Below are 25422 nucleotides of genomic sequence, written 5' to 3'. Positions count from 1 at the left end.
GAGCATCCTGACACTAGTTTACAGAGGCATCCGGGCTCAACCCAGGCATCCTAGCTCAACTAGGACATCCCGACGCTAGTTTACCGAGGTATCGCCGCCAATGTTATGTGACGACAGTCTTCTTCTTTTATTGAGTGATCACACATCATGGGTCACACAAGTCAGTTTATTATCTTGATTTCATTAGTCCATGTAATCAAGTCCAAAGCGTACCGTGCTTGTGTAATCATGATCTCTAGAACATTCGCCTAACATGAGGGTCGCGGTTGAGGGCACGTGGTTCGGTCCGCCATGCTGAGCGCCGGTTCAGAGCCGAACTTGGCTTAGATCTACACACCTCAATGTAAACCCGCACCAAGCCGAACTCGTCTCGTGATGCCACAACATGAGTATGAGACCATACGACACACCGTTTCGTGACTCATACATGCCTTGACTTACGATTATGAAGCAAAACAACAAGCACTCGCGCAACACCACGTCACATCAAATACAAAACATAGGCAAGACATGGAAAGAACCAACCACGACCAATCAAACGACCGAACACGGTCTAAGCAAACCACGCCACAGAGCATCTAATCTTCCGTTCCCGATATTAGGGTATCCACTCACATGCCGCGTTCCAACCACGTAACACACCCCCCCTATCCAAGTATTAGGACATCCACTCACTTATAAGGTCAAGAAAACGTCTACGACGGTCGGCGGCAGCTAACGGCGAGAGAGAGAGAGAGATGATTGGTGTGATGGTGAGGGAGAAAGAGAGACGTGAGAGTGAGAGATGAGAGGAAGAAGAGCTGATGTGTGGAAACTAAGGGAGGAAACCAAGCCTTTTCATAGGCAAATCACTAACTTGTTCATCAAATTTAAGAGTCAAAGCTTGCTCCCCAAGTTCTTGACTCTCTAGACTCTTCTAAGTCAAAACTTGTTCCCCAAGTTCTTGACTCTCTAGACTCTTCTAAGTCAAAACTTGCTCCCCAAGTTCTTGATCATCATGAAGCTTCTTATGCAAGCCTTTAATTGAGGCCGCACATCTCTCATTTAAAAGCTCAGAATGTATAGATTTTGTTTTCAGAAGACATCAAATCGAAATTCTAATGTTTTCATATAGAAATTGATTAATATTTGAAATCTGGCAAAACTGGGCAATTTTGCACTATTCACGAATTCAGACTTGAAAACAAGTAAATGAACTTCAAAAATTCTCAAATTTGAATATGTCATAAACAAGGCCTTAACAAACATTTTCCATGAAGAGCACGAAATCTGAATCTTTCTGTAACTACAAATTTTAGTAGCTCAAAAAACAGACTAAAAATAGTTCGCTAGAACATAATTCTTGCTTCTCAAAGTAAGCTCTTTCCATAATCCAAATCATATAAAAAAATTCCCAAATTTATATATGATATATATAAAGAAGTTCTCAACAAATTTTGTGAACGAAGTTTATTTAAAATCGGCCCATAAAATTTTGTAGAAAATCGAGAAAGTGTGAACATCACAGAAATACACATTCTGGGCAGTTTTACACAGTTTGAAAATTAGGCTATCGTACTACTCGTATCAAGTCCAAAAATTCTGAAATCAAAGTATGTAAAACTTCAAGATGTTTGGAGAAACTTTTAAGAGTAAGTGTTTGAAAATTCGTATCACAAAAGTCTCCACAAAAATAACAAAATGAAGGGGTACAGAGGATCCGAATATGGGTTTTCCAGAACAAGAGTAAAATTAGTTTCGATTGGGGAAAACCTATAAACTTAATCCATAGCCATTTCTCAGGGACTGAAATTGAGGATGTTATAGCAAGGGCGTCGCGGCCCTCGCCGCTGCCCTCACTAGATCCAGCGAGGACAGCCCTTGCCCAGGCCGCGAGCCGCCCTCACCGGATCTGGCAAGGGTGGCGGCGAGGGCGAGGGCTGGACCCTCGCCGCCTGGGTGAGGGTCGCCCACGCCAAGGCGGCCCTCACCCAGGCGGCAAGGGTCCAGCCCTTGCCCTCACCAGCGACTAGCCACAGGCTAGGAAGAAAACGAAAAAAAAATCTTGATTCTTGATTTTATTCCAAAACTAATTCTGGGAACAAAAAGCTACTTTTTTTTGCTTCTTGATTCTATTCCAAAACTGATTTTGGGAACAAACTTTGGCAAATTTGTGCCCAGGAACACAAAATTTACCAAACGGATTTATGTTCCAAAACTTATTCTGGGAATAAAAGAACAGAAATTTTTACTATTTGGCAACTTGCCAAACGCGCCCTAAATCTAACGTACAATGTCATGTCTTCAGAAAATACTCTGAATTCTAGAACTTCAAATTTGGTGTACTAAGTTTATTCCTCCTTTCACCTTTTGTCTTCCATTTTTTCCACCACCATAATTACAAAAAAGGACGATGACTCTATCGGTTTCGAGGATCAACGGGTCGAATCCATCTTGATGATATGGCGTTTGATTTTTCTACATGTTCGAGTCAATGTGATTAGTGACACCTTAGTGACCAATCACGAAAGGGATGAAAGTCATTTCATTAAAGATTCCAAAAGGCCAATGAGTGACTTGTCTAATGTCTTATTAATCCCACTTGTGGCTTCATGTTCCCCCTAGCTAGAGCTGCACGAAAACCATGGAAATCTTCCCACAACCCCCAAACCTTTCACTCTCACCTTATCAACAACTTGCTCGACGTCTCTTTTATGCACAATCTTCAATTTGGGTGCCGATTGAAATCTAAACCCTAAGCTCTAAAATCTCAAACCTTTCACTTTCCCCTATTCAACACCTATTCAACAACTTGCTTGACGCTTTTGAGTAGAACCTTAAATTCGGGCGTTGATATCGAAATTACCAATAAAGAACAAAACAAATGGAAAAATAGAAAAATTGGTGGGGGAGAGTCTCAAGAAAAATTGAGTCGAAATCAAAACGGTCTATAATTGCCAGCCTAGCGCATTCCGCTGTATCTGGGGTAGGGACACCCCAACCCCATTACAGGACAAAGGAAACCCTAATTTTTTTTCTCACATCATGGGGAAAAAAGTGGGACCCTTTGACGATCTTGATGTTTTTGGCTCTTGAAGACCTTTCGATCTTTGGGATGTTGGGACCGGTACAATAATGAAATATTCCTGTCCTCATGGTCCACGAGCTGCTCCATCATGGGCACACCATTCTAAGCACTTTCTCCTGTTTTTTCTTCGACTTCTTTTCGTGTTATTTATCTTTCCGAGCTCAATGAGAAAGTCCATAGCCCGAGGTTTACTCTTTTTTTTTGCTAGAATAGCCCGAGGTTTACTTGTTAAAGTGGCCCGATGTTTTTGATAAATCAAATTCAAGGATGGATCTAGACCCCCGCCACGATTCATACCCACTTGCGTAATTAATAACCCGCAATCATGTTTTGTCGTGTCAGAGCGACGCTCGATCGAATTAGAATCACTTTTTTTTTTCTTTCCCGACATTGCTCGACGGGAAACACTGGCGTCTGAGTATCTTGTCGATCGGCAGGAAATGGTGCAGAGCAGATCAACTGCTGGTGTCGCGTCAATCTGAATAACCTTTAACTATAGTCATAGCAACACAAGTCGTCGATTGGATCATCTAGTGGATTGATTTTAGTATTATCTAATATTATTCAAGAGGAAAATTGAATTAACATCGAAGACCGGAAGACCAGCTAATGTCTTTGAAGGCACACCTCGTATACCATGACGCCACGAGCGGCTGTCGAAGTCCAAGAAAGCTGGCTTGACTACTACTTCGTCACTAGTCTTGACCTCCATCCTCGTGTGAAGAACAAGTAAAAAGGAAAGTAAAACTAGGACCCACATAATAAGAAAGGAATGGAAGACTTCACACGTGCCTTTTCGAAAACGGTCGACACCCCTACCCAATATTTTCTCCGTCGAAGAGATCGGGACAAGCAACTATAACTCCGGATCTACCGAGTTCAAGTCCAAGTTCTCAACTCGATTACATTATTAAACAATTAACTTCATAATTCGGTTTTGTTATCGTTATATTATATCAATGAATTCTTTTTTACGGAGTTAAATCGTTGCGATTCTTTCAGATAATACGGCGGCCGTCTCCTAACGAGTTCGTTCCTCTCGATTAGAATGCTAAGCACGTGCTATAAGGCCAGTTTACAAGTCATTAGACTAGACTGATGCTAAGAGGTTTCTATCAAATATTGAACATTAATCTATTTCATAATGGTCAAAGAGTCACTTTGTTTTCGTACTAATTTTGCCAACTGGTTTTGCTCTGCGGGGAATTTTCTTCCCTATTTAAACTCCTGCTAACTCCAACCCAACACCAAAGCTCGCCATTTCCCTAGTCTCTCAACTCAAGCTCAACACACTCTGTCTCTCTTCTTTTCACAAGACCCCCACGCACACACGCACGCACGCTCTCTCTCTCTCTGTCTCTCTTCTTTTCACAAGACCACCACGCACGCACGCACGCTCTCTCTCTCTCTCTCTCTCTCTCTCTCTCTCTCTAGGATTCACATAGTCTAGAACTGGCTAACACTCCACCGCCAGCTCTGGAGGAGCGTGACCCCGCGAACCGGACGGTGGTCCGTGCCCTGTACGAGGCCCTTCGACTCCACGACCGTGACGCCGTCCACCGCATCCTCGCCCCCGACCTCGAGTGGTGGTTCCACGGCCCCCCTTCCCACCAGTTCTTGATGCGCCTCCTCACCGGCGCCTCCCCCTGTGCCGCCGCCGCCGCCACCACGTCGGACGACGCCTTCCTCTTCGTCCCCGACTCCATCACCCCCTTCGGCCCCACCGTGCTCGCCGAGGGCTTTGACGCCGTCCGCTCCATCTTCTGGGTCCACGCGTGGACGGTCTCCGCCGATGGGATAGTCACCCAGGTGAGGGAGTACTTCAACACCTCGCTCACCGTCACACACTTCGGCGACTCCCTGCGGTCGGATCCTTCGACGGCCGAGATCGCTCCGCTGCACTGCCAGTCCCTGTGGGAGAGCAGCGTGTCGAGCCGGGTCGGGAAGTCCGTGCCGGGTCTGGTTCTCGCCATATAACCAATCTCGCCGGCCGGATATCCGGTGCCACCGTTACTACAGTAGTGGAATAAAGGTTGCACCGCGCAGCAGTTGGCAACTGGCTCCTGCTGAATGGGCTGAAGTCTTTTACCTAGGACTACGAGGATGTGAGTCCTAAGGGTCCTGTCGTGTTTGGGTTCCTGTCCTGACTTTTTGTCGTTTCGGTTTGTGTCGTTTAGGGTTTGTGAAACAGTGGAAAGATGGGTCGACCCAGTTGGAATCGGTCCCATCCTGCTGATGTGCATGTAATAATGTGGGGCTGCTCTTGCTCCTCTGCAATAATAAGAGTGTGTTCCTGTGCGTTTGATTGTCCGATGAATGTCTTTTCGGCTCATGCAGACTATTCAATCTCTCACATGTTCGGGCAGGAGTGACCCTCTTCATTTCAATAATTCATGCTCATCTAAAAAGAAACATGCTCATATCTAACTTCTTTGAAAACATGGCATGTATGTAACACCAATTTTATAAAGTAAAACTCGTTTTGAATGATTAAACGTTAGTAATCTCGAGCGCGACACATAAATCGGGGAATTAGGGAGCGAAAGGAATCGAATACTATATATAAAACTCCGAAATTATGTGCATGTGTACGACCGTTGTCGTTTGGTAATGTTGAATTTCGAATGAGTTGTATTGTCCGCGGCTATCTTCGTGTTAACGTTAGTTTTTCGTAGTCGTTTTATTGGCCTTCATTCGTGCTGCGACATCATAGGAAAGATCTACTCTTGACCTTATCTGATATCTCAAAAAAGTGGTTGAGATGTCCTATGTAATGTATCCTCATAAAAACACATTTAACATGGACAAAATTACATCAATTATATATTGAGGAAAATTATCAAAAAAGTCAGAAATTTATTACACTTGTGTCAATTTAAAAGACGAGAAAATGAATTTTCTATTTATAAAAGACGAGAAAATCGTCGTCATGTGTAGAATGGTAAGATCCATAAGTGAGTCCAAAATGAAAGCAATCAATTTCTTTGAGAACTTTGACGCCCCCGCAACCTTAGAGAAAATTATCCAAAAAATCTTAAAATTATTGCACTTTTGCCAATTAAGTTCTAAATATTTTAATTATACTAATTGAGTCCTAAACCTTTTCTCCTTTTTTCAATTGAGTCCATCAGGCCAATTTTGATCGGAAATTGCTGACGTAGATACCGACCATCTTACGTGGCATATGGGTGTCAGAACCGAACCGAAAATTTCGTGCATTTCAATTCGGTTTCGATTTCGGTTCAGATAATCAAAATTAACCAATTTTTTTTTTAATTCGGTTTATTTCGATTATGTTCGGATTGAACCGAACTGAAATAGACACTTCAGTTTTTTACCCTAAAAGCCTTTTGCTTTTAGCTTTAGGGCTATCTCGCCCGCATCTGCCTCTACTGAAGCAAAAGAGTAAAGGCAATTACAAATCCTGGCGATCGACACCTGCCGGAGAAAGCAAAGCAGATCAAGACCACCAGCGGGGAAGCTCAACCTTTCAACAACACCCCCCCCCCCATAACAGGAAAAAAAAAAAAAAGGGGGCGTTGGGGTGGGGGGCAACGAGAACGCACCGGATCGCTGGCAAAGAGGTCCAGGGAAGCCGGGAAGCCAAAAGTGACGAAGCGTCTGGTTCAAGTACCAAGCGCAGTGCTCCAAGTTTCCGGCATCGGCGAACGCGTACTCCCTGCGCCGAGAGCCCCCAAAAAGAACAAAAGGAGGTGAAAAAAAAAAAACAAACAAACAAACCCATCAACGCTCGCGACGCGCGGAGGCGAAAAGACGCAGCAGGGGTGGTGGAGGGGAGGGAAGGAGGTACCCGGCGGAGAAGGCGGAGTGGGGCGACGGCTGCCGAGAGAAACGCAGAGAGAGAGAGAGAGAGAGGAAGGAAAGCGGGGGTTAGAGAGGGAAAGAAGAGGGAAAGTGGAAATGGAGGAGAGGGGGGGTGGGGCTTACTCTGAGATCGAACTAGGTGTCAGTGGCCGCCATTGCTGGAGGCGAGAGCACCTCCGACGGAGAGGAGAGGAGAGAGAGAGAGTCTCTTTCAAAATAGATCTGCGAAGGAAGAAGCATGTTTGAAAAAAAAAAAACTAAGCCATGAATAAAAAGCAAAAAAAAAAAAAAGAAATCGAAAACTGATCCGAACCAAACCGAACCAAATCGATTTTTCGGTTCGGTTCCAATTCAGTTCGAGCAAGCTTCGGTTCGGTTCAAGGGGGTGCCTTTAATGGTTCGGTTCGGTACGGTTTTTCAAGAAAACCGAATCAAATCGAACCGTTTATATCCCCAACATGGCACGGTTAGTATTGACGTTGATAATTTTGTATAATATTTTAATATTTTTCCGTATTTTTTATTAATTTTTTTTTCCTTTGAGAACTTTGGCGGTTCCGGCAACCTTATAAAGAAATCACACAAGGACTTTTGATTGATCGCAAGAATTATTTATAGAGTTTTTCTAGATGATGGAGGATTGAAATTATGACTAGTCAAGATCTATATATGATATCACGATTAATTTTATAAATATATAGACCATGGAGAGTCATTCTCATCTCACTACAGTAAATTTTTCAATTATAAAAGACGAGAAAATAGCTGCCACATGGGGAATGATAAGAAGATACATACGCGAGTCGAAAATGAAATCAATTAAATTTTTTTTTTTGGAGAAGTTTGACCGCCGCCGGAACCTTATAAGAAATTACACAGGGAGTTTTGATTGGTCTGGAAAATCATTTATAAAGATGGTTTTAGATGATGGAGTTAAGAACATGCGAGTAGCTAAGATCTATCCATAGAATCGCTATCCATTTCTTGGATTCTAGTGGTATAGATCTCGTTGTCTCACTCGCTTTGGCACGTCTGTTTTTTTCTCTCACGAACCATTGGTAAAATAGAAATTTCAAGATAAGAACGACACTTACATGAGGAAAATTACCATGTAAGTCTAATATGCTGGTGCCAATTTGAGCATCAATCTTTCAATTGTGCCAACCTACTTTTAAATCTTTTGACAATTTACCATTAACATGGGAGTCTAGTCAATGCCGGCCATCTTATGTGGCTTGGCCGGGGCTTACGTGGACAATTTTGTAAAAATTTTGATTTTTTTTATGAATTTTTTTCCTTTTTTCCTTTTTCTGTTTTTTTCTTTCCTTTTCGTCAAGGGTAGGCAAGAGTCACCCTCGCCCAATTTAGAGAGGGCAGATTTGGCGAGGGCTGCTTCACCCACGGCCGGTGAGGACCTGGGTGTGGTGGCCTTAGCCCAGATTGGGCGACAGTCGCGAGCGGCCGGTGAGGGCCATGACCCTTGTCACCAGCCAATAAGGGTTTGCAAGCCCTCATTGGCCACAATAAAGAAAAAAAGAAAAAGAGAAAAAAAATATAAAGAAATTCACAATTTTTTTTAAAAGATTACAAAAATTATCCATATCGGTTCGGCGATGCCATATAGGACAACTAGCATCCACGTCAGCTATTCTGGCCAAAATTAGCCAGATAGACTATATTGGCAAATTATCAAAATATTTATGACTTAATTGGCTAAATTAAAATATTTAGGACTGAATTGACATAAGTATAATAGGTTTAAGACTTTTTTGGGGTAATATTCTCCACTTACATGCATAGTGCGAGTGAAATTGGAGATTGAAACAGCGTGAGTGAAAGATCTCCTGTTATAGGAAGAAAGTGCATTATTGGTGAGCACAAGTAGATATCAAAGATGGACCCATTCTATCACCCCTGTAGAAAGAAGAAGAAAAGAAAAGAGTAAGAAAAGCTCATGGTCCCGGACGCTGGGTAGTTGAAGCCTTGAATGCTTATTAAGTGATTCCCTCGACGTGTCCAACATCAACATGAAGTCTCATGAAGATGGACATCCCAGTTTCTGCAGGATTCTTCGAACCCTTTCTTCTGTAGAAAACAAAAACACTGCAGAGATTGATTCTTTGACCCCTAGTTGTGGATATGGAGACCGAGAAGAACGACACTTACGTTGTTCACAAAAAGACAAGATAAAACATGTCCTTTGTAGATCAGAATTCTCAGAAAAATTCATATCTAAGTAGATACAAGAAGTATCAGAACATGAATTATGGAAGCATTCTTCTGGAATGGATAGAGGGGAAGTGCACTTATTGATGATTGAGAGAGCAATGAGCATAATAAGAGCACAGCTGGCGCACGTACACATGCACAGAGAAAGGTATACGTGATACATGCATGTTAAATGAAATGTGTGCGTTACACGTGTGCATTCTTGAGTTTTGTAGGGTCATCGAGGTACTGTATATATTGTTTTCATGTCAAGGGCAAATGTAATTATTGAGAAATTTGCCCAAAAAGTCATAAACTGATTGTTCAGATGTCAATTTAGTCCTAAACTTTTCAAATTTTACCAATTGAGTCCTAAATCTTTACCCGAAATTCCAATGCAGTCCTTTCCGGTCAATTTTTGTCGAAAATCGTGGACGTGGAGATTCAGTCATCACCAGCCATCAGCAACTACCATGTTAGCGATTTATGGCAAAAATCAACTGAAATGACTACATTGGAATTTCGGTTATAAAGTTTAAAACTCAATTGACAAAATTTGAAAAGTTTAAGATTAAATGTAATCATTAGTTTACTTATCATTACTCTTACGCGATAATCATCTTATGTTGTCGAGTCTACCAATTCAGTCAAAAAAAATATTGGCATTTGCCACACTGTCCAACAGCGATGTTCGTAATTTAAAATTCCCAGTAGTTCGATTAAACCATAGTAATAAAGTTGAATTTTTCTTAATTACGAGATGCTTGAACAGTAATCTATCAAGCGATGTTCACAAACACGTAACGCCATCTACCTCTGCGGGAGTGATTATCTCTAGTGGTGTGTTAAACAATCGGGAACCGCTCGGGATCGCCTGGAACCAGACCAGAACCGGTGGTTCCTAAGGGAACCGGTCCGGTTTCCAATTCCAATTTTTGAGAATCGGTGGGTACCAGTCCGGTTCCAGGTGTGGAACAGCCTGCCTGCCCACCAGACCGGACCGGTAATATAATAATAAATATAATATATTTATTATTATTATTATTATTTATAAAAAAGATAGATCATAAATTTCAAAACTAAACCTAACTCACTCGACGCTTACAGCCTCACATTAAGCCGATAAACACTTTTTTTCGCTTTCATCTCACGCTCACTGCCACTCTCTCACTCTTCTCGATCAATGCTCACATCACCATCTCCGACTCTGCATCTCCATCTCCATCTTCATCTTTCCGTCTCCGTCCTTGGCTAGTGGGATCAGTTCCATAGACCCACTCGGGAGCCGGATCGGACCGGTGATCCAATTCCCAGGTGAATCCATGGAACCAACGGGTGGTTTTCAGTTTTAATTTTTCGGAACCGGTTCTTAGCGGGCAATTCCCGGTTCTAAGGTGGGAACTGCCAATCCGGACCATGCTCACGCCTAATTATCCCAATGATAAAGCGTGTATCAGCTTCGTTAAAATCTGTTTGAGAGGTTGCTGTCAGCTCGTCTGATCAGCCATAAGAAACGACAAGCAAAGCATGCGTCGCGCATCACTGTGGAAGGATAATCAGCTGTCTTATTGCCTGAAATTCAACCCCTGTCTTATCACTTTCCCTCTCGTTACAAGCCATTTTCAGTTTCAAGTTGTCACGTCGTCGATGTTCATCTGAAACTTAGGCAGGGTTCGGTCATGTCGTTAGAGATTAGCGGGGTTATGCTTAATCACGTTAGGATGGCGATGGGAAGGTGTATCTGTTTGGTGGTTGTTCCCAGAAAATGAGCTCTTCTTATATGGCATCATTTGCAATGGAGAAACAACCTATACCCAAAGACAGCAATGCTTTTTGTAGGGCGCACGCTCCTCGGACAATTCGTTACAATTACTTAGCAAACAGGCACGGCTGTTGCCCGCGGGCGCAAGAAATCGACATTTGAAAAGATTAAGCAAAAATCGGTTTGTTACGGAATGTTCGAATTATTCAATAATGTAAAGAGTTTATTGATAAATATGGCTGGATTACTCCAATTCCATAGATATCTTGAAAAGGCTGCTGGAAAAGGATATTTTTTTTAAAAATTTCAATCCACACTGTCAGTGAAAAAAAAAGAGTTGCTCAAGACATCATTCGGCTGTACAAGGAGAGTGGAATGAGTTGGTTAACGTACTAGGAAAATGACGCAAATGATTTTTGAATTTTAATTTAATGTGAAATGTGATTCATGAATTTTTAATTTGTTGAATATAGTCTATGAATTTTAGCCCAATGTTCAATGTCATCTTTAAACTTTTGATTTGTTCAATATAGTCCATAAACTTTTGATGCATATTCAATGTAATATCTGAATTATGTGAAAATGTTCGATATTGCTCCTGATCTTGAGTTAATGGAATGAGAATATTGAATATTGAATATCATTGAAGGACTAAATTGAATATGTTTAAAAAATCCATGGATCACAATGCACATTTATTAAAGTTCAATAATCACACTAAACAAATTAAAATTTTGATTGCAACGTACATTGAACTAAAGTTCAAAGACTATTTGTGTCATTATCTCTAACATAATCAAATTTCAATGGATTCTTCTCATCATCTTCGGTGGACTAAGGCAAATTCTCCGCAATGTGTCTGCTAGCTCACATCACAGGAATCCGTTCTCACACGAGAACCCAAAATTCAAGATTCGATCAAAGGTCTTGTCTGGGCTTCGCTAAGCCCAAAACGGTATGAGCTCCGTTCTTTTGAGCTGTCAGATTTGCCGGGCCTGCAGTGCAAGCAAACTAGCTCCTGCACAAACGATAGCAAAGATGCGATTCGAGCAAAACCCCCCGTGGGAGATAAATCTTGCATGCTCTACTGTGCTGTACCCTCCAGCGGATACAGCTTTCGGGATTAGAAAAAAGAAAGGATTTTTGAGGAAATCGCAGACTATTTTCTCAGTGTAGTTACTAAGTATACCTCACCAGAGAGACCTAAATCTCCGACTGGAGTCGCCTTGCCTATCCAGATGGATACATCCGGTGGGCTAACAGGATTGTATTCCTTATCTTAACGTGTCAGTATCCACACGTTCAGCCCCCTTATTGATTGTATTTTTATCGAGCTCAGTACCCGACTCTATCCACTTTGGCTACGTTTGGTAGTTAAGATAAAATTCAGGATAGAATAAATTTTATCCTATCCCGTGTTTAGTGCCTGCTCAAGATAGGATAAAGTCGGATGTAAGAGGGATATAACCCGGATAAAATTATCTCATGGGGAGGTGAGATAAATGTGGATAGGATTTTTAATATCTATAATATAAAAGTTATTTTTTTCGAATAACAAATTTGTTAAATTAATAAAAAAATAAAATTTGAATATAAATAAAATTTGAATTTTAATATAAAAAATTTAAAATAACAAAAAAATATCAAGAAATTCGTTTTTGTTTATTCTTATTTTTATTTATATATTCAAATTTCTTTCTATTTTATGATATAAATTTCATATATATATATACACATTTAATATTTATATTTATTACATATTTTAGACATATTTGTATAGTTTATTATTTAATAAAATTTTATTAGAGAATGATGGAAGGGGAAGAAATAAAAAAGAAAATACTTAAAAAAGAGAAGGAAAAATAATAAAAATAAATAAATAAAAATGAAATAGGTAAGAGTGTGGTGAGAGATTTTTATCATTTCCGTTTGTACAATTTTTAAGTTCATTTACACTGATATAATGTTCATAACAAATAACGAACATGGTAATACGTGGAAATATCCGATTTTATTACTGTGATTTAACAAACAGTATATAAGATATGAAATATATAGCAAATCCTTTTGATTATTTCATATCCTATCCTATCCAATTCTATCCTGATTAGAAATTCGGATGACCAAACGCAATCTTGATGTTTTTATGGCGACGTCCGCTACTTAGGACCAAATTCTTGCACGAATGACGGCAAAATGAGATTCCAGCGAAAACCCCAAGGGGGAGATAAATCTTGCATGCTCTACCGTGCTGTACCCTCCAGCGGATGCCGCCTTTCCTTTCCCAATCTCTGGAAAATCAAGTAAGACGGGATTAGAAAAAAGATGGGATTTTTGAGGAAACCGCAGACCATTTTCTAATCTTTTCCTTCCAATTTTGCTTCTATGGGGAAATCAATCCCTTCGGCGGCGCTGCTCCAGGACTTCGCGAGGGTCGTCTCGTCGTCGGACAAACTCCGCCTGCCGAAACAAGCGAGACCCATTTCAAGAATCCGGGTTTCGACCCCAGAGACGTCGAGACCCGGCGGCGGCGGCGGCGGCGGCGGCGGGGTCCGAGCCGACGACCCGAGGAGGATGGAGGGCCACGCGAAGAGCTTGGAGCCGGAGGGGAACAGTCGGGTGCCGCTGGGGCAGGTGGTGTCCGATTGCGCCAGGAGGTGGTTTCAAGACACGCTGAAAGAGGCCAAGGCTGGGGATGGTGCTATGCAGGTCTTGCTTGGCCAGATGTACAACTCCGGCTATGGTGTGCCCAGAGACCCCCAAAAGGTCCTTCTGGGTTCTCTGTTTTCGTTTCGTATGACTATTTGGTGCTCTTTAATGGTGTAGTAGATACCAGATAGATTGCAAGTGTCTGCGTTGCAGAATTTGAGCTCTCATTTGTATGCAGTTGTTGTCTGGACATGTCATTTTAGGTTCTTGAATTCAATGGGCACTTCTTTGATCGAGTGAGTGTTTCAGTATGCAGTTTGCGAGTTTTGCCTTTTCCTGTCAAAGGTTATGTCTTTATGAGAGAATGTATGCTGTGTACATTTGTGCCTGACTGTGTATGTGGGGGTTGGTGATTACCTTGAGGTCCTACGATAGTTTGAGACCGATTATTAATTAGCGGGGAGCAACCATTGTTAATGTAGACTTGATCAGTCCTCGTGTTGGTCAATCTTGATCCATATCGTCTTGTTAACATCTCACGAACTCATTTGAAGTTGTGTTTGGCCTTGTGATTTTATCAACAAGGGTCGTGCTTGGATTAATAAAGCATCAAAGGCTCGATCTTCGGTTTGGAGAGTAAGCGATAAGCAACCAGGTACTGATACTTTGGCTCACTAGCTCCTACCTTTTTATCCGCATATACACATGGCTGGGGCTCGATCATTACTGTTGTTTTTGATTGATTTTGTTAGGTTACAATGCAAGCGACTCTGATTCTGGTGAGATGGACAGCGAAAAAAACTAGATTCAGGGTGAGTAACACTAATATTTTCTCATGTCATTTGCCTATTGATTCACAATCATGTGCAATTTTGATTCCTATTCATTGCTGAGTTGCATGGGTACTGTAGAAGTAGCATTGAATCTTTCATGTGCTGTCAGTGTGAATGAGACAAGGCAAGCTTCTTTTTATCATCAAATACGTTTTCATAAGCTTTAAGTTCGTTTTTCCTTACACTGTCCTGAGAATAAGACACATTACACATAGTGTTATAGTGTTCCTTTTCATGCTTTTGCACATCCTTCTGGTCAACTCCGAAATTACTAAACTAGGGCATATTATTGCATTTCAACTAAATGACTCAAACCGAAATGACTTAATTCATGCCCTCAAATGACAACTGAAGTACTTATTTGAGAACAAGGCTAACACAATTTCAGGGTATTTCATATTTCATAAGCGTTTACTAAAGACATCAAACTTAGTCCTATGATACTCCTCTGTATGTTGTCTTTTTGACCTCCTCAGACCAAGTATGCAAAGGACACAGGGACCGTTTGGTTGGGAAGTCATGGTAGTTGTACAAGTCAAACAGACCATATCTCTTTTCCTACGAAATTCTGCAGCTTCTTGTTTCCAAGCTGAAAAGGTCTCTTATTCTCTCGGCTAAGGCTTATAGACAAAATTGAAACAGAAAATTGAATCACTAGTTATCCAGAGCATTTCTGTTTTGGATGCAGTTTTGGATGTAATGCCTCCTCTTTTTTCTCTTCTTAGTTGCATGGTGCAAGCATCAGTCCATTTCATGGAAAATCAAATTCCTTTCTACCTGTATGTAACGCATGGTTTTATCATGTCACTGAAGCATATGTATTGTGTTCGGCAGAAAGAAACTTTAACATCACGTTTGAAACTGCTGCTTTTTTTTTGTCCTTCCCTTGTATTGTTTCCCTAATGACCACTGCATGATCTTTTTGTTGCATCTCTGTTTCTTCATTTCTTTTTTGCCACCATATGCTGCATCTTGTTTGGTTGTCTTTGCCACATTTTCCTATTTTCTGGTTTCTTACTCTTGAGCAAAGCAAACAAAGCAAGACTGTCACTCTTTTTTCTTAGCAGGCAGACTTGGACTCTCTCCTTCCCACTACTTAGACCTGTCTATTGATCTCAAAGGTCCTTTGACTCTTCGCATCTGTTTGCATGCAGCCTATGAAGTGCGTCTGCTTTCTGTGGATACAAGCATCTGCTCGTGCTGCATTGGCTATGTGATCATTCCGTTGATGTTTAACAAGGGCTGGCCAATTGAATAGAATCAATTGCACAATGATTTGTGCTTCCTCTTTAACGTGGTATACTAATGTAGCTGAGGAAGTACGTTTGCTGAGAGAATGCTATCCTCCATCTTCAGTGTCAATCTGCCAAAGCATTAGCAGAGCAGTCAGCCTCCCTGAACATGTGCTCCACCTTGATTCGTTGGACCTCCCTGTCAAATTCATGCATCAAAGATGCTTCGCTTTTATGAGAACATTGGTTAGATTAGTTGTTAAAACATTCACTTCATTTGATGAATTTGAATTGGGCAATGCTACTTAGATAGAATATCGCATTCATGAAATTGGCGAGTATGATTTAAATTTAATTATGTGGATAATTTACCAGCACCTTTCTTATGGTTCATTCAAGATGCAAAACAGCCTCTCTGAAAAATTAGGGATGAGACTCTGTACATCAGGCACTCAGTGCAATGCAGGGAGCCTTATGCATTGGTATGCCCTTTTTATTGAAGATGGCACACGGGAAAACATAAACCAGAAGCACTAGGACTCTTTTATTTAAACATGAGCCAGTCTTTGTCTAGCATATGAAGGACCCGCAAAAGTATAGATAGATTGATTACCTAAGCATTTTATCTACGCGAATTTCGGTTCAAAAGAAGCAGAACTCTCCCTTTTCTAGTGAATCTCAGGATACACCTATTTTGAACATTCATCAGGTTTTCTTTTACTTGCGGTTTTGTTGATCATTGTTTATCTTTCCTTGCCATGATTTACTTTCTCTTGTATGTTTTTATCTTAGTAGAATTTTGCTTCGGATATCCTAGACTGGCACCTTGCAGGCTTTCGGTATGTAATGGTGTCCTTTTTCTTAAGCATTGACTTCGAATTCCAATGATCTTCTAAGGATTCATTTTCACCTTTATCAATGTTTACTCATACTTAGCTACACCTTCATAACCTCATGGAACAAACAAAACTTCATATATTACATCTTTCACTGATCTCAGATGATCGATTTGGTTAGGCTGTTCTAGGATTTGCACTAGCCTTGAACTTAGCATATATTTACAACAGATGATAAAACATATTCTTCTCTCTAAGAATTGAAAAGCTTTGAATAGATTATAGTCCCTATACTTCAACACTTGGCCAACTGCATTTCCCCGGAATGAAGGGTTGAATCAGATTTAGGTAAACGTCATCTCCCCTCTCGTCTATTCTTCCTCCATTCCCATGGCTCCTCAGGGTTTGATGAAGCCCACAAGCCTACGCGCTTTGCCCGTGCATTCTTCTCCCACTGCTCATGCAACATTCAGGATACAGAATTCATATCACACAGAATCGGGTACAGCAATGTGAAGAATCAGTAGGCTACCTTTGCAAATTCTGCACGTTGGTCGTAGGCTGTGTAATGCCATGCCATCCCTTTCTTGAGCATCAACTCCTGTGCTTGGAGATGGAGAAGAATGAGGAATTGTAGAGGAAAAAGTGGAACTGAGAATGGAGTGGGAATACAAAGCAGCTCAACAAACATGCAGGTATGTAACCACTAGAAGCCATTGTTGATATTGTAAATTTGCATTACTATTCCTGCTCAATGGGCGGGCTTTGGCTCATGCAGCCAAACATCCCCCAAAGCATTAAGCTATGGTTCAGTTTCAGCTGTCTGCCAAAGTCCAACCATGAACGACATTTCAGTTTAGAAAACAAAAGAAAAGAGATCGATTGAGCATAAAGCCAGTTTGATTTGTCCAAGCATGTTTATTATTTAACTCGTCGTTTTCCCTGCCTTGGCCTGGTTAAGTTCCTGACTGATTCCTCATAGGCCGTTGAATATACTTGTCAAAAAAGTCGAGGCTAGGGAGAAGTCAGGTTTACCTGTACAAAGATGCCGTTGCAGTATATATCTCCTACGGACCGGCCATATCGATCTTCTCCATACACAAGAATTCTCAAACACTTCCCTTCAACAATCTTTACAAGCTCCTCCTTAGCCTCTCTGCCATATGGCATCGAACTCTCTGGAGCATCTATCCCCCTGTTTCATAAGGCAATAGTACTTGGAAGAGTAAAGAGAAAAATTTGCCAATTAGAATGCATCAAATGCCTAGTTTTACCTGAGCCGAATTCGGTACTTCCGAGCAAGGACTTCCTCATTCTGAACTTTTATTGCCCTGCCGATAGCAACTATGATCAACCAGTGAATTACTCGTGCAGGGATAGAAGAAATTCGACAGACGATGAGCGTGACTATTCATATGCGATCAGGACAACACACCGATATCCTGCGTCCACAATGCTTTTGTGCAGTGCATCTGCACGAAAGTAGTCCCTCTGATCACGGGCTTCTGATCTTTCGAGGGCTGAGATCTGGACTTCTTGTGGGACCAAGCACGATTCTCTCGGATCGGAAGTGCTAACGTACACGGTGATGGTGTCCCCATCTGCCACAGCTCTTGCATCCACCTGGTAAAAGTTTACTGAAGTTATTCAGAAGATTGTATGACAGCTGTTTTCGATGTGAACTTCACTCTGAATCTAGGGATCATTTGTTCGTGGATTGTACAGTTAAGGAACTCTGGGCTAATGTTTGTAGAAGATGTGCTGTGGTTACATCTGTCCAGATTTGGGATAGTGAGTTCAAGTCTGAATTCTCAAAACTTAAAGGGTACAGTCCTATCAAAATATTCGAGGTAGTTTGGTGTGCCACGATTTATCATACTTAGGCTTCCAGGAATAGGACGATACATGTAGCTGGTTTTGTTCTTTGTATCAGTGATATCTTGTCTAGAATACAAAATTGTGTGCTGTGTAGATTTAATGATGTTAAGCTAGCAAATTCCGTGTTGCCTCAACAATTGTAGGTCTGTGGGACCCTGGAAGGAACTTGTTATAGTAGTTGTGCTTGGAGCTGATGATACTGATGTTACACTTGTAGCTGCAGGTGCTATGTTGTAGCAGCTCTGCTGCTCTTTTAAGTTTATCAATGAAATGCTTGCTCACATAGCAGAAAAATAAGATATTCAGAAGATGCCACAGACAAATACATAGAAAGAGATTACGGAATGTTTGAGTTAGTTTTGGGTTCATAACTGGAAGTGTGTGAAACTCAAACTTCACTCCTTGAGGCAATCCCACTGGAACTTCAGCTGCCGTCTCAACCAGGGTGTGCGGAAGAGGTAGGCCATAGAATGCCAATAAACCCTACCACATCAGATAAAGTACAACAGCCAACAATTAGAAAGAGTAAAAAAAAAAAAATGATCTCCTTCATCCCCCTGAGGATAATGGGAGTGAAATGCTAATGAAAAGTTCAAGATTTTCACTTATTTTTGGTTGATCTACCTCAACATCAGCCTTCCCCCTGAGGATAATGGGAGTGAAAAGCTAATGAAAAGTTCGAGATTTTCATTTATTTTTGGTTGATTTACCTCAACATCAGCCTTGTGGTGTTTCTTCAGGGTCTGGACAACAAGCCTTGATGCTTCTTCAGGTGTTCTTGGAGGTGGATTTGATTCTCTCCATGCCACTAGTAGCTTTTTATACCTTCATTTTCATTAAACAATTGCGGCAACAAGAGTTTAAAATTTGAACTTTAAGATTATGAAATCAAGCTAATTCCTTCAGGACAGAGCAGATTCACATTTCAAGAAAGGTTTTTTTTTTGGGACATTTCAAGAAAGTTAAGTACTGTGAATGTAAAGTGAATCAATTTACCAATTAGCTTGAGCTTTCCTTGAAGAAGCCACATGGTTGCTTAGCCCTTCAGGAACCTTCAAACGCTCAACCGTATAAAGAGAAAAAAAGAGAAAAAGAAGCAAAGAGAAAAGTTCCACAAATCTCATCTCACTCCTATCTCAGCCCCGAAATGACGGCGACCCGTCACCGTTATCGGGGAAAACAACTTGCCTTGGAGGTGATTTCGAAGCTGAGCAGATCTTGGGCGAGAGCCGAGACGCCGACGGTCGCGGCGGAGACGCCGTGGGGGCCGAGGGAGCCGGAGTCCCCGGCGGCGGACGGCTTACAGCAATTGCCGTATAGGAATCCGAGGGCGTTCCCCATTCCTGGGCTTCAAAGCTCTGATGGTTTGAAGCCTGGCCGGCGACGGTGGAGATGGACGGAAGAAGAAAGCTTAGGGAGACAGAGAGAGAGATGGATTTTGCAGAAAATAAGGAAGCCCAAGGAGGGGTTGGATTTGGTGGCAGGACTGTTGATTGATGACGTTGACCTTTCTCTTTTTTCGGGGGACCGACAAGTACATACGAGCTTGTATGTATTAAGGAGCATGGACGGGAAAGAGAGAGAAGAGACCAACGGGAAGATGGTGGACACGTGTCTCGTTCCTATTTGCCGGAAGCACGCGGTCTGCCAACTTGGTCCGGCTACATCATTATGTCAGAAGATGCTCTTTTTTGGTGATTATTTCGGGTTGAGTGAAAGACAATCATGACTTCCTTAATTTTGTGCTTTTTCTTGCCTTTGATGATGGAGTGCAATTCTCCTCGGACGAGACCTCATGTGATCCATGTGTTTGGGAGTGCAGTTCTCATATAAAGACACAAACTTTAGATCAAGTTTCCATTTCTAAATAATTTTGTTATCGTAATAAAGTATCGACTTTGGCTGGAATTGTAATACTAGCTCAAATTTATTGTCCCATGAAAAACATAAATTTTAGCTCGCTAAGGATAAAACTGTTTTTTGTTTAGTAAAAAAGTATCAACTTTCCGTCGGTACCAAAATCCGACATTCATTAAGCTTTTGTCCGATAATGTTTTTATAGATCTGACGTGTCCTTCTAGTTACACTCGGCATCATTGAACGAAAATTTAACAGGGGCAAAATTTGGGTATCAACCGAAAGTTTGTGCTTTTTTATAAGAAGAAAAGTTTGGGCTAAAATTAGGATCATGAGTTAAAGTTTAAGTGTTTTCTTTTATGAGGCAAAAAAAGTTTTGACCAAAATTGAAACTCAAACTAGAGTTGATACTTTTTTATGATACAAATTTTTTGAACTAGAGTTGATACTTTTTTTTATACACAAAAAATTGGATACAAGCTAAAATTAATGCTTTTAATGGAAATTAGGTCCATGTTTTATATGATTTGAGGACCGACCCACTCCTTCCTTCACGGTTGGAGTGGAGATCGATTCTCGAAATGAGCTTGCGACCCATTTATGTCTTAAATGAGTCTTGGCTTCATGCAAATTTACTTTGGACTTAATCAATCGTGAGTAAATTTGGTCCATTGTTGACAGATATCTCATATGTGATCTTTGCGACAATGTAGAGCGCACTTTGAAAATGTTACAAAGTGTCCCTAGTGAACTTTTTTTTTGTCAAATCACTGGTGAACTTATTAAGCATCATTAAATATACTTTGAGGATATAAAATTATAATATTTAAGATGATTAGCCTTCACAAAAGTTCGAAAAGGTTTTGGCTCACCTTTGCATGGTGTGGTGAGTAGAGTCTCATGGGCCGATGCATGATGTCGGGCCTTGTTAGAGTACTGGGCCCATTAGAATTCTACCCAATATCACTATCGCGTGGGATTCCATCTTCCTTAAGTACTCATGACTTCATTGTCGGTCACTTTTTCTAAGGATCGTAATTATCCTGAAGTGCTCGTGATTAATTGATTTAGGGGTGACCCAATAAGACAATTCGACAGCCCATACCTTCTTTTGTTAATTAGATTAGAGATCCCATTGAGCCGTATTCATTTATTTTTATGGTAACAGACCGTACAAAGATCTCAACGAGCAAATTTGTTATCGAATTAAGTTATAGGTATTGTCGGCTAAAGAGGACCCAACCGCCCTTTGTCGTCAGTCTATTTCATCTCCGAGACCCACCTGGTGCTATGACCATTAAGCTTATTAGGGTACTAAGCCCATTTGAGTCATTGATAAATGATCTAATAGCTATGATTAACGGAGATCCGAGTTTATATGACAATTTTTCTATGTCCCGTTTGGGTACCGATATTTGTATCGAAGTTTGGAGCAGTGCATGCCATTGTCAATGTAATTCATCTACCCCAGATGCCATTCGGATCCCATGAGAAATCAATAGAAAAAAGAAGGTAAGACCTTTGTAAAAAGCAGAATTAGTCATTCTTCCACATGACACCAAGTTTTCTTTCACTTGCAGTTTTGTTGATCATTGTTTATCTTTTTCCCTAGCCACGATTTACGCTCTCTTGCATGTTTTTTCTTAGTATGGTTACTGTTCACGTAATCCTAGACCGGCACCTTGCACGCTTTCGATATGTAATGGCGTCCTTTTTGACGCATTGAGTGACTTTATATCCCTATGATTTTCTAAGGATTCATTTCTATTAGGATTAGGCGTACAAACACAACGAAATAGAGAATCAAGACGAGAAAGAGAAATCGAGATACAAGATTTATCTTTATTCACCTTTAAACTGGGGCTACATTCAGCAAATGATTCCACTATATATATAGGTAGCACAAGAAAAATCTAGAGGTCGAAAAAGCCTTAGGTCACTTGATAGCTATTCATGAATCAAAACTCAAATTACCAATAAAATATGAGCGCAAACTATAAAAACCTCGAAAAGCCTATGGACACTGCTCCTGGGACCCGTGACCGTGGGAGCAGTGGGGGCCCGGCCCCACTTGGTGAATATTTCTTTGTACCGAGTCTCAGGATACACCTATTTTGAACATTAACCAGATTTTCTTTTTCTTGCAGTTTTGTTGATCATTGTTTATCTTGCCCTCGCCATGATTTACTTTCTCTTGCATGTTTTTTCTTAGTAGAATTTCCCTTTATGAGATCCCCGACTGGCACCATGCACGCTTTCGGTATATGTAATGGTGTGCCTTTTCTTACGCATCCAGTGACTTTGTATCCCTGTGATTTTCTAACGGTTCGTTCATTTTCGCCCTTATCAATGTTTAGTCATAGCTACACCGTCATAACCTCTTGGAACAAACAGAAGTTCATACATTAGATCTTTCACTGATCTCAAACGATCGATTTGGTTAGGCTGTTCTAGCTTTCGCACTACAACTTAGCCTATATACAACAGATGATAAAGCATACTCCCTCTCTATATGAATTGGAAAGCTTCGAATAGAAAATAACCCTGTACTTCAACACTTGGCCAGCTGCATTTCCCCGGAAGGGCAAACGGTTGAATAATCAGATTTAGGCAAACGTCATCTCCCCTCTCGTCTATTCCTCCTCCTCCATTGCCATGGTTCCTCAGGGTTTGATGAAGCCCACAAGCCTACGCGCTCTGCCCGTGCATTCCTCTCCCACTGCTCATGCAACATTCAAGATACGGAATTCGTATCACATATAGCAAGGTGCAGAAATGGGAAGAATCAGAAGGCTACCTCAGCAAACTCTGCCCGTTGGTCGTAGGCTGTGTAATGCCATGCCATCCCTCTCTTGAGCATCAACTCCTGTGCTTGGAGATGGAGAAGAATGAGGAATTGTATAGGAAAAAGTGGAACTGAGAGTGGAGTGCGAAGACGAACTCAACAAACATGCAGATATGTAACCACTAGAAGCCATTATTAGTATGGTAAATTTGCATTGCTATTCCTGCTCAATGTGTGGGCTGTGGCTCGTACAGCCTGACCTCCCCCGGAGAATTAAGCTATGGTTCAGGTCCAGCCATCTGCCAAAGTCCAACCATGTAGCGACATTTCGGTTTAGAAAGCAAAAATAAAGAGATCGATTGAGTGTTAAGCCAGTTTTATCCATTAGTCTTTGTTCAAGCATGTGTGGTCATTTTACTCGTCTTTCTTTCCCACCTTGCCCTGGTTAAAGTTCCTGACTGCTTATTCGTATGCCGTTGATAACACTCGTCAAAATGTTGACGCTAGGGAGAAGGTGGGTTTACCTGTACAAAGATGCCGTTGCAGTGTATATCTCCTACCAACCGGCCATATTGATCTTCTTCATACACAATAACTCTCAAACACTTTCCTTGAACAATCTTTGCGAGCTCCTCCTTAGCCTCATTGCCATATGGCATCTGACCCTCTGGAGCATCTATACCCCTGTTTCACATGGCAATAGTTCTTGGAAGAGTAAAGAGAAAAGTTTGCCAATTGGAATGCGTCAAATGCCTAGTTTTACCTAAGCCGAATTCGGTACTTCCGAGCAAGGACTTCGTCATTCTGAATAGCTATTACCCTGCAAAAAGACAACTATCATCAACCAGTGAATTACACATGCAGGGATAGAAGAAATGTGACAGACGATAGTCGTGACTGTTCATAAGCCATCAGGATAACACACCGATATCCTGCGTTCACAATACTTTTGTGCAGTGCATCTGCACGAGTGTAGTCCCTCTGAGCACGAGCTTCTGATCTTTCGACGGCTGCGATCTGGACTTCTTGTGGGACCAAGCATGATTCTCTCGGATCGGAAGTGCTAACGTACACGGTGATGCCATCCCCATCTGTCACACATCTTGCATCCACCTGGTGAAAGTTTACCGAAGATATTCAGAAGATTGTATGACAGCTGAATTTGTTGTGAAACTTTACTCTGAGTCTAGTGATCATTTCTTTACGGATCGTATGAAAGCTAAGGAACTATGGGCTGATGCTTATAGGAGACGTGGCCTTATTAGATCTATCCAGAGTTGGGATAGCGAGTTGGAAAAGGATGTCTTGTCTAGAATACAAAATGATGTGTTGTATAGATTCAATGATGCCTCAACACTTGGAGGTCTGTGGGACACTGGAAGGAACTTGTGTTATAGTTGTTGTGCTTGTAGCTGATATTACTGATCTTATAGCTGCTGGTGTTATGTTGTAGTAGCTCTCTTAAGTTTTTCAATGGAATGGTTGCTCACATAGCAGAAAAAAGAAGATATCCAGTAGATGCTACAGAAAAATACATAAAGATAATGAAATTTTGAGGAAGTTTTGGGTTCATTACTGGAAGTGTGTGGAACTCAAACGTTACTCCTTGGGCAGGAGCCGAGACGCCGGCGGTCGCGGCGGTGACCCCGTGAGGGGCAAGAGAGTCGGACTCTCCGGTGGCGGACGGCTTACAACAATGGCCGTATAGGAATCCAAGGGCGTTTCCCATTCCTGGCCTTCAAGCTCAGAGATAGAGAGAGAGAGGGGGAGAGATGAATTTTGCAGAGACTACTGAAGCCCAAAGGATGCGTTGGATTTGGGTGGAAAAGCTGTTGATTGGTGACGTTGACTTTTCTCTATTTTTTGGTGGGACACAGAAATTACTTGGGAGCTTATATTAAGAGCAATAACGGGAAAGAGAACAGAGACCAATGGGAAGAAAGTGGACACGTGTCTCGTTCTTATTTGTCGACAGAGCGGAATTAACCAACTTGGTACCAGCTACATTATGACAGAAGATGCTCTTTTGGTGATTTTTTCAGGTTGAGTGTAAGACAATCATGAATTCCTTCATTTTTTGCTTTTTCCCCTTTGATGATGGAGTGAAATTGAAGGAGGCCTCATGTGATCATTTTTGGGAGTGCAATTCTCTTTCAAAGGCACAAACTTTAATTCGAATTTCCATTTTGAACTAAATATTTTTTTTTCCATAAAAAAATATCAGTTTTGGTTCGAGTTTCAATTCTAACCCAAGCCTTTTTTTTTTTTTCGGTCACGTAAAAGAACACAAAATTTAGCTCGGATCTTAATTCTGGCCCTAACTCTTTTTGTCTCATTAACTAGCTCCCGCTTTCAGCCGGTACCCAAATTCAGCACCCGTCAAGCTTCCGTCCAATGATGTCGTAAAAGATTTAACGTGTCATTCCACATAGGCTTGGCATTATTGGACGAAAACTTGACAGAGGTAAGATTTGGATATTAACTGAAAGT

The 25422-nt window shown here is 41.3% G+C and overlaps 4 protein-coding genes and 2 long non-coding RNA genes across 7 annotated transcripts; 3 read left to right on the top strand and 3 right to left on the bottom strand.

Moving 5' to 3' along the window:
• The first annotated feature begins 4334 nt into the window (after nt 1-4334).
• LOC115686058 (wound-induced protein 1-like) lies at nt 4335-5365 on the top strand. The gene has a single exon (XM_030611277.2). The coding sequence runs from the start codon at nt 4688-4690 to the stop codon at nt 5042-5044; it is 357 nt and encodes a 118-aa protein (XP_030467137.1). The 5' UTR covers nt 4335-4687; the 3' UTR covers nt 5045-5365.
• Nucleotides 5366-6591: 1226 nt separating this feature from the next.
• LOC115686196 (uncharacterized) lies at nt 6592-7176 on the bottom strand. Its single transcript, XR_004006322.2, has 3 exons — nt 7016-7176; nt 6879-6907; nt 6592-6746 (listed from the first exon to the last, which is right to left on the bottom strand). It is a non-coding gene; the product is annotated as an uncharacterized LOC115686196 (long non-coding RNA).
• Nucleotides 7177-13101: 5925 nt separating this feature from the next.
• Nucleotides 13102-15706, top strand: LOC115685800 (uncharacterized). 2 transcript variants are annotated; one of them, XR_008817012.1, is made up of 5 exons: nt 13102-13628; nt 14097-14166; nt 14264-14323; nt 14821-15123; nt 15499-15706. XR_008817012.1 is itself a non-coding variant. In XM_030611129.2 (4 exons), the coding sequence occupies exons 1-3, from the start codon at nt 13248-13250 to the stop codon at nt 14314-14316; spliced, it is 504 nt and encodes a 167-aa protein (XP_030466989.1). In that variant the 5' UTR covers nt 13104-13247; the 3' UTR covers nt 14317-14323; nt 15499-15706. The 2 variants fall into 2 exon arrangements, 1 of the variants encoding a protein (XP_030466989.1); XM_030611129.2 differs by lacking the exon at nt 14821-15123 and having other exon boundaries at nt 13104-13628.
• An 827-nt stretch (nt 15707-16533) lies between these two features.
• Nucleotides 16534-19770, bottom strand: LOC115685524 (staphylococcal-like nuclease CAN2). The gene is made up of 9 exons (XM_030610632.2): nt 19479-19770; nt 19287-19342; nt 19001-19115; nt 18663-18773; nt 17848-18035; nt 17687-17743; nt 17448-17607; nt 16945-17013; nt 16534-16866 (listed from the first exon to the last, which is right to left on the bottom strand). The coding sequence occupies exons 1-9, from the start codon at nt 19629-19631 to the stop codon at nt 16768-16770; spliced, it is 1008 nt and encodes a 335-aa protein (XP_030466492.1). The 5' UTR covers nt 19632-19770; the 3' UTR covers nt 16534-16767.
• Nucleotides 16866-18418, top strand: LOC115686143 (uncharacterized). The gene is made up of 2 exons (XR_004006317.2): nt 16866-17107; nt 17787-18418. It is a non-coding gene; the product is annotated as an uncharacterized LOC115686143 (long non-coding RNA).
• A 2756-nt stretch (nt 19771-22526) lies between the features above and the next one.
• On the bottom strand, nt 22527-24676 carry LOC130138674 (staphylococcal-like nuclease CAN2). The gene is made up of 6 exons (XM_056313479.1): nt 24509-24676; nt 23858-24045; nt 23696-23752; nt 23457-23616; nt 22945-23013; nt 22527-22866 (listed from the first exon to the last, which is right to left on the bottom strand). Exons 1-6 carry the CDS (start codon nt 24659-24661, stop codon nt 22765-22767), a joined length of 729 nt encoding a protein of 242 aa, XP_056169454.1. The 5' UTR covers nt 24662-24676; the 3' UTR covers nt 22527-22764.
• Nucleotides 24677-25422: the final 746 nt, after the last annotated feature.

Source organism: Syzygium oleosum, unplaced genomic scaffold (genome assembly GCF_021117445.2).
Source record: "Syzygium oleosum isolate NSW1041296 unplaced genomic scaffold, Sole_v2.1 Sole_v2.07, whole genome shotgun sequence".
Classification (NCBI taxonomy): Eukaryota; Viridiplantae; Streptophyta; class Magnoliopsida; order Myrtales; family Myrtaceae; genus Syzygium; species Syzygium oleosum.
The sequence above is the reverse complement of the archived record's forward strand: the minus strand, read 5'-3'. Positions and strand labels throughout refer to the sequence as shown.

Bases quoted from the DNA above. Each gene is read 5' to 3' on its own strand.
- LOC115686058 (XM_030611277.2), top strand. From the start codon at position 4,688: ATGCGCCTCCTCACCGGCGCCTCCCCCTGTGCCGCCGCCGCCGCCACC.
- LOC115685800 (XM_030611129.2), top strand. From the start codon at position 13,248: ATGGGGAAATCAATCCCTTCGGCGGCGCTGCTCCAGGACTTCGCGAGG. The intron at 13,629-14,096 runs GTCCTTCTGGGT...TTTATCAACAAG, and splicing joins TGCCCAGAGACCCCCAAAAG to GGTCGTGCTTGGATTAATAA. The intron at 14,167-14,263 runs GTACTGATACTT...TGATTTTGTTAG, and splicing joins AGTAAGCGATAAGCAACCAG to GTTACAATGCAAGCGACTCT.
- LOC115685524 (XM_030610632.2), bottom strand. From the start codon at position 19,631: ATGGGGAACGCCCTCGGATTCCTATACGGCAATTGCTGTAAGCCGTCC. The intron at 18,036-18,662 runs GTTATGAACCCA...AACTTTTACCAG, and splicing joins TTGAGTTTCACACACTTCCA to GTGGATGCAAGAGCTGTGGC. The intron at 17,014-17,447 runs GTAAACCTGACT...CTCCAAGCACAG, and splicing joins GCAACGGCATCTTTGTACAG to GAGTTGATGCTCAAGAAAGG.
- LOC130138674 (XM_056313479.1), bottom strand. From the start codon at position 24,661: ATGGGAAACGCCCTTGGATTCCTATACGGCCATTGTTGTAAGCCGTCC. The intron at 24,046-24,508 runs GTAATGAACCCA...AACTTTCACCAG, and splicing joins TTGAGTTCCACACACTTCCA to GTGGATGCAAGATGTGTGAC. The intron at 23,617-23,695 runs GTAAAACTAGGC...CATGTGAAACAG, and splicing joins AAGTACCGAATTCGGCTTAG to GGGTATAGATGCTCCAGAGG.